Genomic DNA, 17,983 nt, shown 5'->3' with positions numbered 1-17,983 from the left:
GACAATGGTAAAACAAGACCAGCAAGACTGCCCGATGCGCCGACATCCCGATAGGAGCTACACATATCTCATTCTCAGGGCAACACCGGATGAGGCGGCTCGTTTCGGACCAACACTTAGAGAAGCACTGGCCCGGGGGGTTAAAATAAAGATGACCCTCGGCAGTGCGACTCCCAAGGGAAAAGGTAGGTGGTGGTGAGGCAAATGGTAAACCCAAGGTTGGGCCTTGCTGGAGGAGTTTTATTCAAAGCGAACTGTCAAGGGGTTCCCATAACACCCAACCGTGTAAGGAACGCAAAATCAAGGAACATAACACCGGTATGACGGAAACTAGGGCGGCAAGAGTGGAACAAAACACCAGGCATAAGGCCGAGCCTTCCACCCTTTACCAAGTATATAGATGCATTAATTAAATAAGAGATATTGTGATATCCCAACATATCCATGTTCCAACATGGAACAAACTTCATCTTCACCTGCAATTAGCAATGCTATAAGAGGGGCTGAGCAAAGCGGTAACATAGCCAAACAACGGTTTGCTAGGGAAAGGAGGGTTAGAGGCTTGACATGGCAATATGAGAGGCATGATATAGCAAGTGGTAGGTATCGCGGACATAGCAAATAGAACGAACAACTAGCAAGCAAAGATAGAAGTGATTTCGAGGGTATGGTCATCTTGCCTGAGATCCCGCAAGGAAGAAGAACGAGTCCATGAAGAAGACAAACGGACGAAGTCGAATGAACCCTCACAACTCCGGAACGAAACCGAAGCTAACGAGAGAAGCAACCCGGAAAGAAGCAAGCAACATAGTAAAAAACCATCACATAATCATGGCATGATGCACAACTAAGTATGATGCATGTCCGGTTTAATGAGGCATGGCATGGCAAAGTGCACAAGCAAAACTACAAGTTAAGTGGAGCTCAATATGCAACGAGCTGCATATTGAAGAAACACCACAATAATTATTTAGTTCTCTCTTGTTTATGTACTCAACAACATTAAATGTTCTTAACATGGCAAGGGGTGAAGCAAAATAAAACTACTTAACTAGGCAAGTTTAAATGAGGCCGGAACAACAAACAACAAGTCCGGAAAATCCTCATGTGCAAATTTTATATTTGGTACTGTTCTGCCCTAAACCATATTTTAGAGTTGTTAAACATGTAAGGTAATGCCACCATGTTAAACTATGCATTTTTCTACCCCATTTACATATAAAGATTGTTATGTTTGGAGCTGCGGTTATTTAGTTATGAATTAAATCATTTTAAAATGGCAATAGAAAAATTTACTCAAACAAATTTTAACATTTTAAACATGCATGAAAGTTGGATATTATGAAACTAGACGAAATTCTAGTCATGTTTCATATATAACTTATTTTAATCTGGTGCACGGTTTGTGAGTTACGATATGCATGAACTAGAGGGACTATACTGTAAAACTGGCAATTCTCTGGAAAAATGACAAAATCGCTAGTGACAAGAAAAAAACATAGTTGGGCCGAATCTGAGTTGTATTGGGCTGGGGGGAGTTGCTCACATTGGGCTTGGCCCGGTTGGTGGAAGAGGCAGGCTGGGCTGGAGGCCGGTGCGCTGGGCCTCAGGTGGTTCGCGGTCCACGAGGCCCAGAGGCATGTCGTCCTCGCCCCCGATCCGCTGGATCGAGGGAAGCCAGGGGTGGCGGCGCTGCGAAGCTCGGCGGCCAGGGTCCGGCGAAGGGAGAGGTCAGGGACGGCGGGAACGGCCAAGATCCGCCCTCCCGGCGGCGGATCCGGCGGGCAGTGGTGGAGCTCATCGAGCTAGGAACGGTGCCATGCCGGGGTTCCTGCGGGGAGAGAGAGACCATGAGAGAGAGAGGGAGGAGGAGAGGGAAACGGGAAGGCATAGGACATCAGAGACAGGGAGGTGGGGTCCTCAACTCTGGCGAGGGGCGGACGTCGAGGAAGGTCGGCGCCGGCGCGGGGAGGCGAGGAGAGCTGTGGGCGACGGCGGGCACTGCTGTACGAGCGCTAGGGCAAACGGGCGCTGCACGCGGCCTAGATCTGGCCCGGCGCGGGCCTGCGGCGGCGGGACCGGGCAGGGGCCACGTGGCGCACGCGGAGTGGAGGAGTGCGGCGCTGGTTGCTGAGGTGGCACGAGCGGGTTGGTGGGGAGCGTCCGGCCGGCGGCGGTTGGTCCGTTGGACGGCGCCAAGTGGCGAGATGAGAGCGGTGCGGCACGGAATCTGAGGAAGGGAAGGCTAGAGGTAGGGGAAGGGGTCTACGTTGCTCAAAATGGACTACGGGTGTCCATGTATAGCAAATTTGCTAGGGTTTGGGGTTTAGGAGGGGTTTCCGGACTCTCCGATCAAGATCGGACGGCACCGGTCGAGAGTGGGGGGGGGGGGGTGGTGGGCCCCCCGGGGGGGTGAGGTAGAGGGTTGTGCAGATGGGTTGGACTGAGAGGAAAGAGGATGAATGCAGCCCGGCGGCAGTTTCCGGAGACCAAAAACGTCCGACGATAGACTGACTATATTGCCGCTATAGTTAACCGTTGGGGCATCGAACGGATTCCGAATGCGACGAAACTTGGCAGGCGGCCTACTGGCAATATAACAACACCGCGTGCCAACTTTCAACCCATTTCGAGAACATTTTCTGGCCACTTATAAAATAATATTTCGGACATGCCACGGGCACGTGCGAGTGTGGTTGGGCTTAGAACGGATAACAGAGACAATGGGGAGATCCGGATGGATGCAAGTTTTGAAAACATGATGATGCAATGCAGATGATGACATGACAAGATGCAACACGCAAGCAAAAGACAAGGCAACAATAACGAATAACTGGAAGACACCTGGTGCAACGATCTCGGGGCGTTACAGCGCATTAGGAAAAGGAACAATCCCAGTCGGCTTCATCCGCTACTCTCATAGACAGTTTGGGTCCACAAGTCATATTCATCTCTCTCCTTTTATCTCCTTCCTCTATCCTCACCTCTTCCCTCTCCACTACTGATCCATCTTTCCTCTTCTATGTGGCTGGGCAAGCCGCACACTGGTTGGCGCGATGGCCGAGCCTACTGTCCGGACGACGACCGAAGGCATCGGCTATTGGAGATCTTCGGACAGTGCGGCCGGACAGAGTGATGGTGGCGGGTGGCGAGGTCTCAGTGGAGCGAGGCATGGCCAACAGGGGCCGCGCGCGACAAGCACAGTGACGTGCGGGCAGCCGGTCGGTGACGTGCGCGGCCGGTGGGGCGGAGCCATCGAGGCACGCGGCGGGCCGCGGTAGCTAGGCCGGCATATCACGCGGCACCCGCAGCTCATGGCGCAGTTGAGGCTTGGTGCGGCACGAGGACAGAGACACAGCTCGGCCATGCGAGCTTACCATCCAGCAAGGGGCCACGGTGGTGGTGTCCAATCGATGACCGCTTAGAACGGTGGTGCGCGTGCAAGCACGGCAACGGTCAATGGCGGGATGGATGCATGGATGCGTACGTGCATGCATGTGCACAAACAGACATGAGTGCAGCCTGCAGGACATCGGCTTAGGCACGGCAAAGGCTTGATAGCATCGACGACCACCACCTTCAGGTCGTCCGGAATGGCTTCGACGACCGAGCCGAGCGCGTCCGACACACTAATCAGGTCGGACGTACGAGTCTGCCTGCAGCGCAGTCTTGAGCTTGGTCAGAAGTCAGCGCTGCTGCCAGTAACCGCTGCACTGCACCTGATCGGTTGAGCCGTGAACTCGTGCAGAGATGCACATGGTAGGTGGGCCCATGTAGTAAGTCACTGTAGAAATCAATCCCGACTAGGATCGTACCTTTCCAATTACACCAAACAAGATTTTACTCAGGCAGGGTTGGGATCGACCGGGATTCGTAAATACAGGCTACCAACTTTAGGGATTTAGAGGTGAAGATTCATTTGTATCGGTGCCGGTGTCAAAACCGGCAGATCTCGGGTAGGGGTCCCAAACTATGTGTCTAAGGATAGATGGTAACACGAGACATGGGACACGATGTTTACCCAAGTTCGGACCCTCTTGATGGAGGTAAAACCCTACGTCCTGCTCTTGTTTATATTAATGAAGTATCAAGTACATAGTTGATCTACCTCGAGATCATATGTTATGGTCTAAAGCCTGAGGGTATGATCAATAATGTCATAATCTATCGACTAGCCTGGCCTCGGCTTATATAACATACCAGAGGCCTAGGATAACAAGAGTCCTAGCCGAATACGCCGGTGGGGGAGGAGTCCTTGTCTTGATCACCAAGTCTTGTGAAATCTTCCTTGTATGCGGCAGCTATCCGAACTGGCCCATGAGTATACGGCCATGGGGGTCCTCGGGCCAATCTAACTGGCCAGAGATGACGTGGTGAGTACCCCCTAGTCCAGGACACCGTCAGTCGGCCTCTACAACTTCAAGGTTTATTTTAGACTTCACTCAGGAGGATGTGCCCCGAGCCCATTTCCTCCATGGCCCCGTCGAAGCGGACGCCCATCTCGTACCCAGTACCCATCGTCCGCATGTACCAATCCCTTCCCTGTCCCCGGCGCCGCCCCGCCCCCATCCCCTCCCCGGGTTCTGCTCCGACGCCGATTCGATAAACAACCGCCGGCAGGCTCCTCCCGTACGGCCGCCACGTCCACGCCCACCGCCGATGCGCTCTGTACCCAACCTCCCACCATCTTCTCAGCGACCCCGCAAACCGTCGCCGGCCCAACCCCGCGTGTCGTGTGCCCGCTACCCCATCCCGTCGGACCTCCCTACCCCCACCATCTCTGACCACCGCCGTGGCCCATTGCACTGCAGAACCACCTGTCGTCGCCCATTGCACTGCAGAACCACCCGTCGCCGCCCACTACATCGATAGGTGAGCTTCTGGGGAGTGCCTCCTGTGAACGTTCCAAGGAAAACCCCCCCCCCCCCCCTGTGGTGCAATCATCCTCTTTTATCTCTCAATTTTGTTCAAACAATATAGCATGGGATCAGTTACTATGCAAAATGGAAAATTCCTTCTCTGAAGTCCTAGTTTGATGGACAGAAGCCTTCAAAAAAATCCAAATTGTCATATGTTTTTGTTGTGGTACGAGTGCCCTCAACTTGTTTGTAATTATACCTATGAGAGACTAAACAAATCCTTTTCAATTGTATGTGTATGTGACAGGTTCCTGATCGTGTTGCCGTAATTGCGCTCGTCCTCTATGAGGGCCATCAGAACTGAAGTGCATCACTCGAATCAACCCATTCTATTGTTATTCTTAAATTGTGTGATCTATGATAATCGATTTGTCTAGCACCAATGGCATGCTCGTTCATTTTCACTCATAGAAATATGACACCTTGCTGGGCAATGGAGCCATCTGCGTTCTTGCCGAGACTGTCAATATGTGGGAGAGAGGGCACTGTTAACTCCTTCCCATTATGCTCGTCTCGTGCTCGGAGGAGGCAAGAGCAAATCCGGTGTGATTTTGATCATCGTGCAACCAAGCACAAATAGGATCCACCATGATGCTCAATGTGAGGACGCCGGGTGTGAGATTTCAGAAGACCTATCAGAGTGTGGTCTTATCATAGGCATAAAGCAACCACAGGTAATATCAGAACCATCAATCTAGATAGTCTAATCGAATTGGATCTGTAGCATGTGAAAATGTTCTGAGATGTGTTTTATTGTATAGTTGAAGATGGTTCTTCTAGATAGAGCATATGCGTTCTTCTCACACACCCACAAGGGCCCAGAAGGAGAATAAGCCGTTGTTAGATATGGTAGTCATTATTGCGCGTGCGCATTTCTGTCAAGGAAATGGTGTGCTAAATTGCTGGTTCATATTTTTCAGATCATGGAAGTAGGAGTGTCCTTGTTTGATTATGAGCTAATTGTTGATGACGATGGGAAAGGAATGCTGGCATTTGCGATTTTTTTTGGTAGAGCTGGGCTGATAGACTTCTTGCATGGTCTCGGACAATGTAAAAACACTATTCAGTTCTTGATATTCTTATCTCTATGATGCTCTCTTTGCTATCTGGACTTATCAGAAGTCTATCACAAGCAATTGCTCATGTAGAAGTGAAGTGCAAGTTCATATTACATAGTTTTCAGTATAAAGCAATGTGTTTAGTGATTGTTGACTATGCATTCAACTAAAGTATTTACCTTGCAATTGTAGGGTATTTGATCCTTCAAAAATTCCAAATTTCTCATCTGTTTTTTGTTATGAGTGTCCTCAACTTGTTTGCAACTATACCTATGAGAGGCAATCAATTCTTTTCAATTGTATGTGTTTCTGGGCTTTAACAAGTTTTTGTTGTTGTGGCTGTTGCTGTATATGCGGTCTCATTTCTGGAAATGCTATCTTTCAGGCTGAACTTAGTGTTTTATTCATTCTGCTCAGTGTGCCATGTACATATTAACCCATGCAAAAAGTTTGAACATATGTTAACCCATATTAACCATGTACATATTTTGTTGTATTGTTGAAAATGTACCCCGATAACTCTTGTGTAAATAACATGGCAATATACGCATTGCATACCTGATACCCAAGGTATTTAGGAACCGAGAAAAAAGTTGGTGAAAACATAACCAATAACAACTTCTGTGTAAATAGCATGATAATATATGCATCATAGACATGATGACTTAGGTACAAACGCTGGTAATTTTGACCATGGGAAACAAAATTTTTGGAAGCATTTCCCCCGGTAATTTATGTATAAATGGCATGATAATATGTGCACCACAGACATGGTAACTTAGTACAAACACCGTGATAACTTCGGCACTAGGAAAAAAGTTGTTAAAAACATAGCCCGGTAACTTCTGTGCAAATAGCAAGGTAATATATGCTCCGCAGGCATGATAACTTAGGCACAAACACCGCGTAACTCTCGCCTAGAAAAATTGAAAAAACATACCCCCAATGACTTCTGTGTAAATAGTATGATAATATAAGCACCGCCGACCTTATAACTTGCATACAAACATCGTGGTAACTTGTTTTTTTACCACGTGTTCCATTAATGTGATTTTGCAATGAAATTTTGCATGGACAACTAACATTTGTGAAAATATGCCACAAAATTTTTTTAGAATTTTTTAATTTTTTGATTTTTTTTATATTACTGTTCACACCAGGAGCATTTGCTCCTGGGTGTAGAAACTCCACGTCCGCTTCTCACAAACTACACACGGTTTCTACGTAAAATTTGTAATAATGTTACTTAGATTTAGAATTTGTTATCACTATAGAGTGATCACCTCCATTTTTAATAGAGTAGAACTTCAATCAGTACTCTTCTGCACAGCATCTATTTCCATACATTATCTTTAATGTATTGATTTTACATTAATTTCTCCCATTGTCTATTACATGCCATCGATTGATCAATTTTTTATCAATTGTTTTTAAAATAATCATGCGATATAGCTATTTGGTTCAAAAATCTATATTGTTTGGAAGCTAATTCTATATATTGTTATTCTAACTAAGCAGGTGATCCCACCAATTAATCTATCTCTCTCAACATGTAACCATGCCACCTTAAGATACAAGCCTGCATAGGTAAAACCTCTACCTACAACAACGCATAGGAAAATACTACATATATTCATTAAATATTGACTATGTAATATTCCTCTACAATAACCTATGTGTACTTTTAATTTCAGTTCTCATTTATTAATCCAAATGTTCATGTTGCATGTAGCTAAATTTGAAATATATTGCAACCTATTCCCACAACAACACGCGGGGTATCATCTAGTTTTACTAATAATGTGTATTCCACGTCATCCCCCTCTTTGGCTACCTCATGTGGCAAACCTCCAATGGCTTAATTCCGTAAACATTGTGCATGCTCCTGCCATTCCACAAACCCACAAAGGAGGGGGCAGAAGAAGCCATACCGATAGTCTCCACCACGGTAAGTAGAACCATAATATTATCAGTGCGCCCTCAACACTACTCACCACAATCCAGACCGCGCTTCTTTCCTACATATATAATTCACCCATTAGTCAAAGAAAAGTTATACTTCCTCTGCCCAGAATTAGTTGATGCTCAAACGGATGTGTCTAGCACTAAGATACGTCTAGATACATCCGTTTGAGGCAAAGGGGGCCAATGCCCCCCCCCCAAAACCTCTTGACTGTACCCTAATTACTAGGCTTGAATATCAAAGATTTCTCAAAGTTAATGCATAACTTATCCCCTCAACACTAATTAGCCCCCCTCAACAATCTTCATCAAGCTCCGCCACTGTGTGCAAGCATCTCCAGTTAAGTGTTCCTGCCCCGTGGCAAACCTGTGAGGGGAATCTGCTACCATCTTCGTCAAATATATGATCAATCCATTGACAACCTTGTTGAATACATTGTTGCACTGGCAGGCACCTTAGAACCATTGACCTTAGTGGCAGCTTTGTTCTAGGTCGAGTGAGATAGAATGTCCTGGTCGATGAATGCTAGAATACAAAGTTCATAGTACATGCACACCCTCTTCCTTGATGGGCGTACGACCCGTGCATCCTGGAAGGCCTCATTGAGACATGTCATGCATGTATATGCATCTATACTAGGACAACAAATATCCCATGCCATACCCTGCTCCCCCAGGAACAGAGAACCTTTCCGCCAAACAAATCTGGGGAGGAGGACACTGCGTTGGCCAACCCTGCAGACAACTCCTCTAAGCTCTTCTGGTAGCTGCTGGGCATTGTGTAATTCCCATCACATTCAAGAGACTCCGGTGAGAACAACAAAAGCAAGGGGAGCCACTGCTAGTATCTTCATGCATGCGGCAGTAAAGAAAATGTCAGTTAATTTGCAATTTCATTCATAACGATTGTACATGAACATGTTAAACAGGCATTCTGCAAATTGAGTTGGTCCTAGGAACAAAATTAAATTAGGTAGAACATATAAAAGAACATCTAGAGTAAGGGGGGCAATGCCCCCCTTTGCCCCCATGAAACTCCGCCACCGTATGTGTGCACCTTGCAGGTAATGCAAATGATGATAAATTTCACATAGCTAGACCTGGCGAGGTGTCGAGCAAAAACTGTGAACCAGAAGGGTAGCTCACGATGTTGAGGTGGGTCGTGGGCGGCTCTGGATCAGTGAGACGGTGAGTTCCAACTTGACAATCTCACTATATTTTTTTCCTATGCATGTCAGTTATTGTGTAAATTAGTATAGATATGGTTAATTTGAAGTTGAGGAAGGAAACGATATTAACATGAAAGGCAATCAGTTTGCTCATTCTACTTTTGCCTCTCATCTGCCTACATATATATAACTGGTTGATTTATCCATAAAAAAATAACTGCACGTTTGATGTTAATTGGTTGCTTCCCTGATTTAACAGTTGTTGAACTTCTGCACATCTTGGTTTCAGAACCACCAGTCTGCAGAGATGGTAAAACTCCATGTCAATCTTTTATCAGTTATCTCATGTTATATTTGAAGTTTTTTTGGTCTCTGGTCATTGAAATGGAAATTGTGTGCTCGTTTCATGCAACATAAAATAACTGTGAGTTTAAAAAAAACGGAGGCAAAGATTTGTCTCATCATTAATTAAGGAGTTTAGAGTTGCTTTTACAATGAAAATCGAAAATAAAGATTACAATGCCGCTACTCTCCCGGCATGATTTGACCCAAGTGCTTTGCGCCTGCGCTTACCCAAAGGCTGGCCTCGCTCTATATGTTTGAAGGCAAGATGAACGGAAGCGTCAGACTTGTGACAAAACACCCCTGCATTTCTCTCACACCATATGGTCCAGCGTGTTAGCATAGTGGGGGAGGCAATCGCCTTCCGGTTCGGCAAATTGGCGGCCGACATGTTGAGCCACCAGTCCTTGATGAAGCGCATCGTGATCCAGGATGAGATGTCGAGGTAGTCGAGCTTGAACCATTCCTTGATGAAGCGCATCGTTGCCCTGATTACCATGAGCCACAAGGTTCTCAACTGCCATGATTGAAAACACACAAGCTGCTCGTCATGATTCTGACTAGTATGAGATTTTGCGTGAAGACTGCTACAAACCGGCATTCCCGGCATGCCAGCATAGATGAGATACTTACATGATGAAAACCTAAGATAAATGAAACAGATGGCACCGAACTAACCTATGATTCTGAAGAATTTTTTTTACAATTTATTCATCAAGTATGCTCCGTACCATGTACAACATCAGGAGCATCAGCAGATTCAGCTAATTTACTGAACCCACTCCCACGGTCCAGAAATATCTCCAGACTTGTGGACCGTGCGGTACCTTCTTTACTATATCATCCATATTTTGATTGTCGTTCCAATGATCAAGCAGGAATAAGAAAGGCTTCACATTGTTCCAGGCCATGCACCATGATAAATCTCTAGTGTCCCTTTTGTACAGTATAGGTTGAACGTGCGTGTTTGGTTGGGGAGGAAGGCGAGGCCAGCTAGTTTGCGAACTTTCGAGACTGCGTGTGTGTATGTTCCTTTGTACAGTACTACGTTGAACTTGTTTGTAGGGAATGGAAGATGGCCTGGCGGAGAGAAGGGATTGAGCGGAGAAGAAATCCTGCGGTCTCTGCCCAGGCAAAGTATCGTGCCAGAAATTGTGTTATGAAAAAAATACAAAAAAGAAATTGACCAGAGTGGGATTTGAACCCACGCCCTTTCGGACCAGAGCCTTAATCTGGCGCCTTAGACCAACTCGGCCATCTGATCATTTGTGCTATATTTGTATTTTCGCACTATTAAAAGGCCAGCCAGCCGGGGCCGCACCTTGCAAAAGGAACAGTGCACCGCAGAGACACACGAGACTTTTGGTGGATTGGTGCACCGGTGTGTTTGTCTTTTGAGAGCGAGCCAGAGAGAGCACCGGTGTTTGGGCACCCTTGAATCAACACCATCTGCCGGTGCAACCACTGGAAAAAGGGCGCGTGTGATTGGTACGCAGTTGCCCTCCGAAGAGTTGCAAACCTGCGTAGTCAGTATTCATCTGAACCATGAAGGCTAGGTTAGAGCATCTATAGCTGGACACTTCAAAGCCGTCTCAAACATTTGGATAGGTCGCTCGATCACAAAAATTCAACCCAAACAAGCGCCTTGAACAAGCCTCAGAATGCTCGGATTGATCGGCACCCCTCATATCCAGCTTAAATATGGGGCGGACAAACCGACCCACCGCAAATTGTACCAAATCTATCAAATCGTTCCTCCTCCTTTCGCCGCCCTCCAACCTTTCTCGCGCCCGAGCCCTTGCCATCCGCCACCCTTGCTCCCCATCCTCACCACCGGTCCCGATCCATCGCCGTAGATGTCGTCTAGCCCATCCCCGACCGCCGTGGTGGAGACGCGGTCCGCCTCCTGCCGCCCTCCAACCTTTCCCGCTCCCGAGCCCTCGCCGCCCGCCACCCTTGCTTCCCATTCTCACCATCGGTCCCGATCCACCGTCGTAGATGTCATCCAGTCCATACCCGACCGCCGCGGCAGAGACACAGCCCGCCTCGTCCGTCGGCGTCCCTTCCTTTGGCTCCGTCTTGCAAGGCAGAGAACGTTGCCGGGAAGATGCCGCGACGCCGGCAGCGCGAGAGGAAGGCGGCGGCGTCACAGGGAGGTGCGAGCATGGGCAAGCAGTTGTCTCCCCCGACGCGCCCGGAACCCCGCACCCCTTCCATCCCAGCTTTGACGCCGTCCGGCCACGTTAGGACAAAGGAGGATTCGACAGCCGGCTGGGCCATTCCGAAGAGCTTTTCGCCCACGTAGATGCCGACAGTCGACGTATGTGACTCGCCGCAGCTCGTTCGGGCGTGAAAGATCACGTAAAGGAAGGAATTGGACAGATGGGCAACGGAGATAAAAGAAAAGGAAAAAAACCGAACTGAAACATAACTTAAAAGCAAGGCAGGGACAAAGGAAGGAGAAGATGAACAATTGTCGGAACTCATGGAATAAGGTATGTAACAGAACAGAGGATCTAGGATAACAGGTAGACACGTGTACAAGTAGGGCCCACAGAAGTATTTATACAAAATAAACACGTATATTGTTTCGTATTCAGACAGTTAAGAATTTCCATCATTTTTTCAACAATTTTCTCTCTAAAATCCGGATCACGGCGCAGATGGATGACTGCAGGCATTTCCGCAGGTGAATGCCCCCGCACTTGTGTGCCCCTGCGCATTTTCGCAGTTTTTGGTAGCCTTTCCGTGTCTATATCGTCAAGCGTACGAGTGCACGGGAGCACACTGTTCGTTCTTATTGTACGCTCATCTGTCGATGGAGAATCGCATCATCCTTGACAGGGCGACGGAAGAGTGATCGGTCGGCATAAACGAAGCATCCCCTTTTATCGCCCGTTCATATGCATCCGTCGTGATCGTCCGTTGTTCCGTTGTTCCGTCTGCAGCGGAATACCAAGTGGCCCGTGCCGAGGCGTGCCGCATCGTCTCCCCTCCTAGCCGATGAGAAATATCCCGTCCCCATGCATGGTGGTCGACCGGAAACACGTTTGCGTGTGGTTAATTTGGCCCTAACACCTGTACGCTCCATCGTATTGGCCAGAGCCTTCAGGTCAGTGTCGTGTGGATGGATGGAGCACACAACAAAATCTTCCTGGCCGACCGGGCGCGCGCACACGTACCTCGGTTCGCGGCTTCTGGGCCAGCGCGTGTGGCGCCATGTCGGCCGCACGAGGGCTTGAAGGACCCCCCACAGTGCCCAACTTTTTTTTGGCGGGGAAGTCCCGAACTCATGTACGTACCATGTTGGATTCAAACTGCAACCGTTTTCTCGGCTCGTGACGACGATCGGCCGCAGCAGCTATCTTAATTAAGGCTCGGAGTCTTGTCTCAAAGAGAAAAGAAAAAAGTTCAGGCTCGCAGTCAGCGTCCTACGCGATCGGATAATTGCAGCGCAAATCAGCAAAAAGAAACATCAGCCGCCAACTCGCACGAAATCACGCGACTACTCGGTCTGCATGCTCGGAATTTCAGAGGCTCGGCACCCTAGCAGTGTTCTTTTCTTGTGTACTAGAACCACAAAACTACCGAATGGAAGAAAGGCGCCCGCTCTTTTCGTTTAACTAATTTTCTCGACGGGAGAAAAGGCACCCTTTCTGTCGAGAAACGGGGGATGACAAAGCCGCTTTGAGGCCGGTCAAAGGCAGCAGCCAGCAGCGATCCACGGAGGAGCGAGCATCAGCGCGCGCCCGCCCGCCCGCGCGGCGTCCCGCATGATGGACGCGTGCGTGGCGCGCTTTCCCCCGGTGTTTGAGCCGACCTGGTTCAAAAGCCAGGGTCCGGACACCAGGCAGATTTTTTAACAACGGCGGAAGAATCATCATGGGCATCATCAGCAGGCAGGCGGCAGCGCACGGGGCCGGGCCGGAGACCCCGCGCGTCGCTGTCCTCCCCCGCTCCCCGCGCGCGTCCGTCCGTCCCGTGCCGTCGCCACGTCCCGCTACGCCGAACCGGCTGGCCGCGTGCGCGCTGCCGCCCCTGACCCCGACGGCGAGTCGGCTGCGGATACAGCGAACCCAACGGGTCAGAGACGGGCAACTTGGCTTCGCAACGACTTGCACCAGTTCGGGCTTATCTTGAGAGTTCATACATCGATTCACGTCATTTTCCGCGATGATAATAATACTACTAATCAAATCAATTGAAGTCTTATTAGCGTTGTAGCAGGAACATGCATGTGGCGTCCGATCGGTCGCACCCATCGGAGGCGCGAGTACGTCTCGTCGAGTAGTAACCATCCAAACTAAGCTAATTAATGAAGTTCAGACGAAGATGGCTTGGCACTTGGATATGCCGGTCAACTCTCCCGGAATTCCCAGCCAAGTAAGATAAGGCGGCTTGCTTAGCTTAGGACTGAGCCGCACTCAACCAAGCCGCCGTCCCCTCCTCCGGTCGCTTCCAGGAAACGCCGAGCCGATGCCACAGCCACACGGACCGGACTCATTCCTTCGTTCGCCCGGTCGGGTTCGAATTGAATTCGATCTCGAACCCGAGACGCATACCGGAAGGGGAAAGGGACAGGGGTAGGGGGGCAACAAACCGCTATACCGAACGAACCTCCCGTGATGTGGTCCACCCGTTGTGATGGATGGAAGGATTCCGGGGCGGGGCACCTCCAGCTCCGTTGCTTGCTTCAAGCATATCGATCGGCGTATCCACGTCAAGCTATCTATACGGCCGGGACCGGCCGCGGGCGGGCGGCGTGTGACACGCGCTGCCGGCATCCGGCCCACGTTTCCTGGCCCTGGCGGTTGGGTCCGTCCAAATGTGTCCCCCGATCCGGCGGTGTGTCCTGCAGCAAACCAGACCAGGGTTCGAGGAAAAAAAATCAGGATCCAACCAGGGCTAGAACACTAGAACTAATCTAATACGGAGTAATAATAATATAATAAAAGAATGAGTACAGAATCGTGTCAGTTGCCCGGGGGTTGTGTGTCAGTCAGTCAGTCAGTGGATGGCTCTGCTTTTTACTTATATTAACTGGCGCCACGTACGGGGCCGCGTGTGCGTCGACCGGTCGATCTCAGGGGTTTTACCGACGTGGTGTTGTGGTTGCATCGTTGGTGCAACCGTGCAACGGACACCGGCGACGCCATCGCGCGAGATTGGCCGACGGGGATGGCCGTGGCGGGGAGGTCCGTCCAACGAACAAACCCACCATGGCTGCTCTGCTCAGCTCTGCTCGCGTCAACATTTTTGAAAACCGTCGCCATCCTCGCTTTCCCTCCACAGTCCGCCCGTTCGCTCACCTTCTCCTCCAAACCCCCGCGCCAAGCCCCCACACCCGTCTTGTTCTCCTCCTCCTCCCCCTCCCTCTTATCCCCTCCGCCCCCGTATAAGTAGCAGCGCGCGCTCCATTACGTTAATCCCATTCTTACATCCATCTCCAGCGCGAGACACAGCCCGCTGGCCTGAATATATACTGACTCTCTCCGCGCACGCACGCGCCGCCTAGAAGCTTGCGAGGACGAGGAGCGGATACCGAGGAGGGAGAGGGAAGACGGCCGCTGTCGTTTGCACCAGGGCGAGGCGATTCTTGCGAGAGGGGTGGGTGGTTACATGGCGGTGACGGCGACGACGGCCGCGGCGGCGGCCACCATGCTGGCGGCGGTGATGGCCATCTTCCTCTCCTTCGTGCTCTGCTTCTACATATTCCTCTGCGCCAAGAGGTCCCGGGGAGGGGCGCCGCCGCCGCCGGGGAGCGGCGTGATGGCGCACCTGCGCTTCCTGTTCTGCGGCGGGGACGGGAGGGCCGGGGCGGGGGACGGCGTCGCCCCCTGGTTCTACGACGGGGGCCTCGACGACGCGTCCATGGCGTCGCTGCCCCGCCGGGAGGTGGCCAAGGGCGAGGCCATGGACTGCGCTGTCTGCATCACGGAGCTCGCCGCCGGGGAGACGGCGCGCGTGCTGCCCCGCTGCGGCCACGGCTTCCACGTCGACTGCGTCGACATGTGGCTCAAGTCGCACTCCACCTGCCCGCTCTGCCGCTGCCCGGCCGTCGACGCGCCGCCGCTGCCGCCGGCGCCCGTCCAGGCGCCCGAGGCCGACCAGGAGTCGCCCAACTTCCCCACCAACGTGCTCTTCTTCGGCTCCCAGGACGACGTCAGCACCGGCCGCGCGCAGCCGCAGCAGCCGTCTCCCACCACAACAACACCTCAATCAGCGCCTACTCCGTCGCAAGCGCAAGCGCCGGCCGCCGGGGCGTGCGGGCTGCGGCGGCTACTCGGGTGTGGCGGCGCATCATCGCCGCCCCAAGCGCCTCAGGAAGAAGACGCTGCCAGAGACATAGAGATGGGGCTCGCCGGCGTTGGCGAGAGCAGCGCGTCGTCGCGGCAGACGAAGCCGCCGCAGCCGGCGGGCTCATGCTGACACCTGGGCCGGCACTGTGGACCTTTCCCCCTCCAACCTTTAGCGATGTGCCGTCTTCCTTGCGTGGCGTCGTCGCAAGTTTTCCCAGCGTCTCCCTCCCGGTCACTCCTACTCTTACTCGGAGTAAAAACTGTACAGATTTTTATAGATGTGTGATGTACATGTGGATAGAATGATCATGTTCCGGCATGACACCACAAAGAGAAGAAAACAAGTTTGCCTCCATACATTTCGTCGTTCCTTCTCGTTCTTCCTACACGCCATTGTTTTCAATTTTGCAACTTGCAAGCGGTCAATTCGGCTCAGCAGCGACAGCAACCCACCATACCGTTATTCAGTTATACTTCCGTTCTCTGTCGACCTGCAACTGTAAGCAGTGCTGACAGTACTAGTATATTCACCCTGCCAAACTTGTTGTCCGGCTCTTGTTTTTCTCTGGCCACCCGTTGCGAATGTCAAATTTGTGCCAAAATTGTCATGTCACTCCCCCTCAGAAGGCGGCATCTGTCAAAGAGCCAGGGACCTCGCTCGCACGTACGCGCCAAAACTGGAGATTTGACAGGCGATAAGCTGAGAAGAACATGTATGACTGCACATTGTTCTCCAACTCCGCAAGTACGCCGCATTATCGACCACCGGTCCACCATCACCACTGCCAACTGATGCACTAATCAACCACTACTCCTGAAACAAACAACAAAAAATCAGGATTTCTCTTGCATAATTGTTTCATTAGCGCTTTTCGAAAGGAAGAAACTGTTCCGTTAACCCGTTTTGGTTGCCTCATATAGTTAGTTGGTCTAAAAGAAGTGGGTTGACTTGTAAGATGGTTGAGTTTTCCCTTTCCTTTTTGTTTTTTAATGGAAAAAAAATGATAGTTGAGTTAGCAGCAAGCATGGTGACGCCGGGTGGTTGGCCAAACAAGCAACAAGGACAGCAGAAATCAACCCAACAATTTGGAGATAGCTGAGCTAATCGCTTGCTCTCTCGCTCGCAAATTAGTTATATGATGATGCTATGATGCCACCACCCAATTTTCCCTTTGGAACAAAGAAAAGCGAGTACTATATGTGGGATTGGCCCCATGACCGTGGCGCGGGAAGAAAATTCCCGTTTGCTTCCGCGAGCCACCACTGCCACCAGCGGATAGGTATCTCACGTACGTGTCCTTCTCATGCCTCGCCGTCGGACATACAGGACGAATGCGAATACATCAGCATCCATCACACACAGAGACACACATAATAAAAAAATCTCCGGTTCTTTTCATATTTGCTTGGCTCGCTCGTCGTCTATCCATGGCTTCTTTATCTTTAGCAGAGCAGATAATATGTGATGCTCGCCAGACACTCTGCTCTCCATGATAATGGAACTGCTGCAACAAAACTGATGATGTTTCATTTCGTAATAATTGAATTGGAACCATTGCTTACCAACTCTGTAAGCAGCTTGCTTGGCGACCCCGGACCCTTCCAAGGGGGAGATCTTTCTGGACGGTTCACGGCCGAGCCTATCTGCAAAACGCATCCCTTTCTTCATCAATGCTTTTGTTGTATCCTAATCCGATGCTGGCCTCTCGGCAGCGAAAATAAAAGAGATTCTCGGCATCAGGAGGCGAAATGAGCCTGAGGCTCTCGGCATGTCCAGCATGTGTATGTCGACACGAGTGATAATTGCGATAACCCTTATCCAGAATTGCAGATCATGTCGCTTTCCTCTTAGGTTAGGCTTGCTCACACGCCGGCCGCCGGAACAGGTGTGGTGTGTCTGATATTTTATTAATGCGGGGAAAACTGATTAGCGCCGTTTGGACATGACATAAATGGTTGACGACTTATATAGATTAAAGCTGATATTATGAAGTTGACTGCGTCTGTGGGTGTGGATTTGTGCGGGGATTTTCTAGCGGTACAGGTATGGCATCGGTATGGACCAATGCGGTGTGGCACGGAAAAGATGAGTACATGAGGGGTCATGGGCCTGAAATCGACATGGATCCGTTCTCCGTCGAGCTCATGGACGCCGCTTTCGGAATCGGAATTTTTGTTATAGCATTTCGAAGAACATGAGATGTGGCTGCCGTTTATCACGTTGAAATGCCTCA

General features: G+C 50.3%; 1 protein-coding gene, 1 long non-coding RNA gene and 1 other non-coding gene across 3 annotated transcripts; 2 read left to right on the top strand and 1 right to left on the bottom strand.

Annotated features, from left to right (window-relative positions):
- Positions 1-4,527: 4,527 nt before the first annotated feature.
- Positions 4,528-6,203, top strand: LOC125512636. Its single transcript, XR_007285459.1, has 3 exons — positions 4,528-4,872; positions 5,167-5,593; positions 5,681-6,203. It is a non-coding gene; the product is annotated as an uncharacterized LOC125512636 (long non-coding RNA).
- A 4,430-nt stretch (positions 6,204-10,633) lies between these two features.
- Positions 10,634-10,714, bottom strand: TRNAL-AAG. Its single transcript has one exon. It is a non-coding gene; the product is annotated as a tRNA-Leu (tRNA).
- Positions 10,715-14,805: 4,091 nt separating this feature from the next.
- Positions 14,806-16,106, top strand: LOC125514838 (E3 ubiquitin-protein ligase EL5-like). Its single transcript, XM_048680206.1, has one exon. It carries the CDS (start codon positions 15,070-15,072, stop codon positions 15,877-15,879), a length of 810 nt encoding a protein of 269 aa, XP_048536163.1. The 5' UTR covers positions 14,806-15,069; the 3' UTR covers positions 15,880-16,106.
- Positions 16,107-17,983: the final 1,877 nt, after the last annotated feature.

This window comes from Triticum urartu, chromosome 6, assembly GCF_003073215.2.
Source record: "Triticum urartu cultivar G1812 chromosome 6, Tu2.1, whole genome shotgun sequence".
Lineage (NCBI taxonomy): Eukaryota > Viridiplantae > Streptophyta > Magnoliopsida > Poales > Poaceae > Triticum > Triticum urartu.
Note: the sequence above shows the minus strand (reverse complement) of the source record. Positions and strands in the feature narration are given on the sequence as shown.

What these genes read in the sequence shown, in the direction of transcription:
- LOC125514838 (XM_048680206.1), top strand. Translation starts at nt 15,070, where the DNA reads ATGGCGGTGACGGCGACGACGGCCGCGGCGGCGGCCACCATGCTGGCG.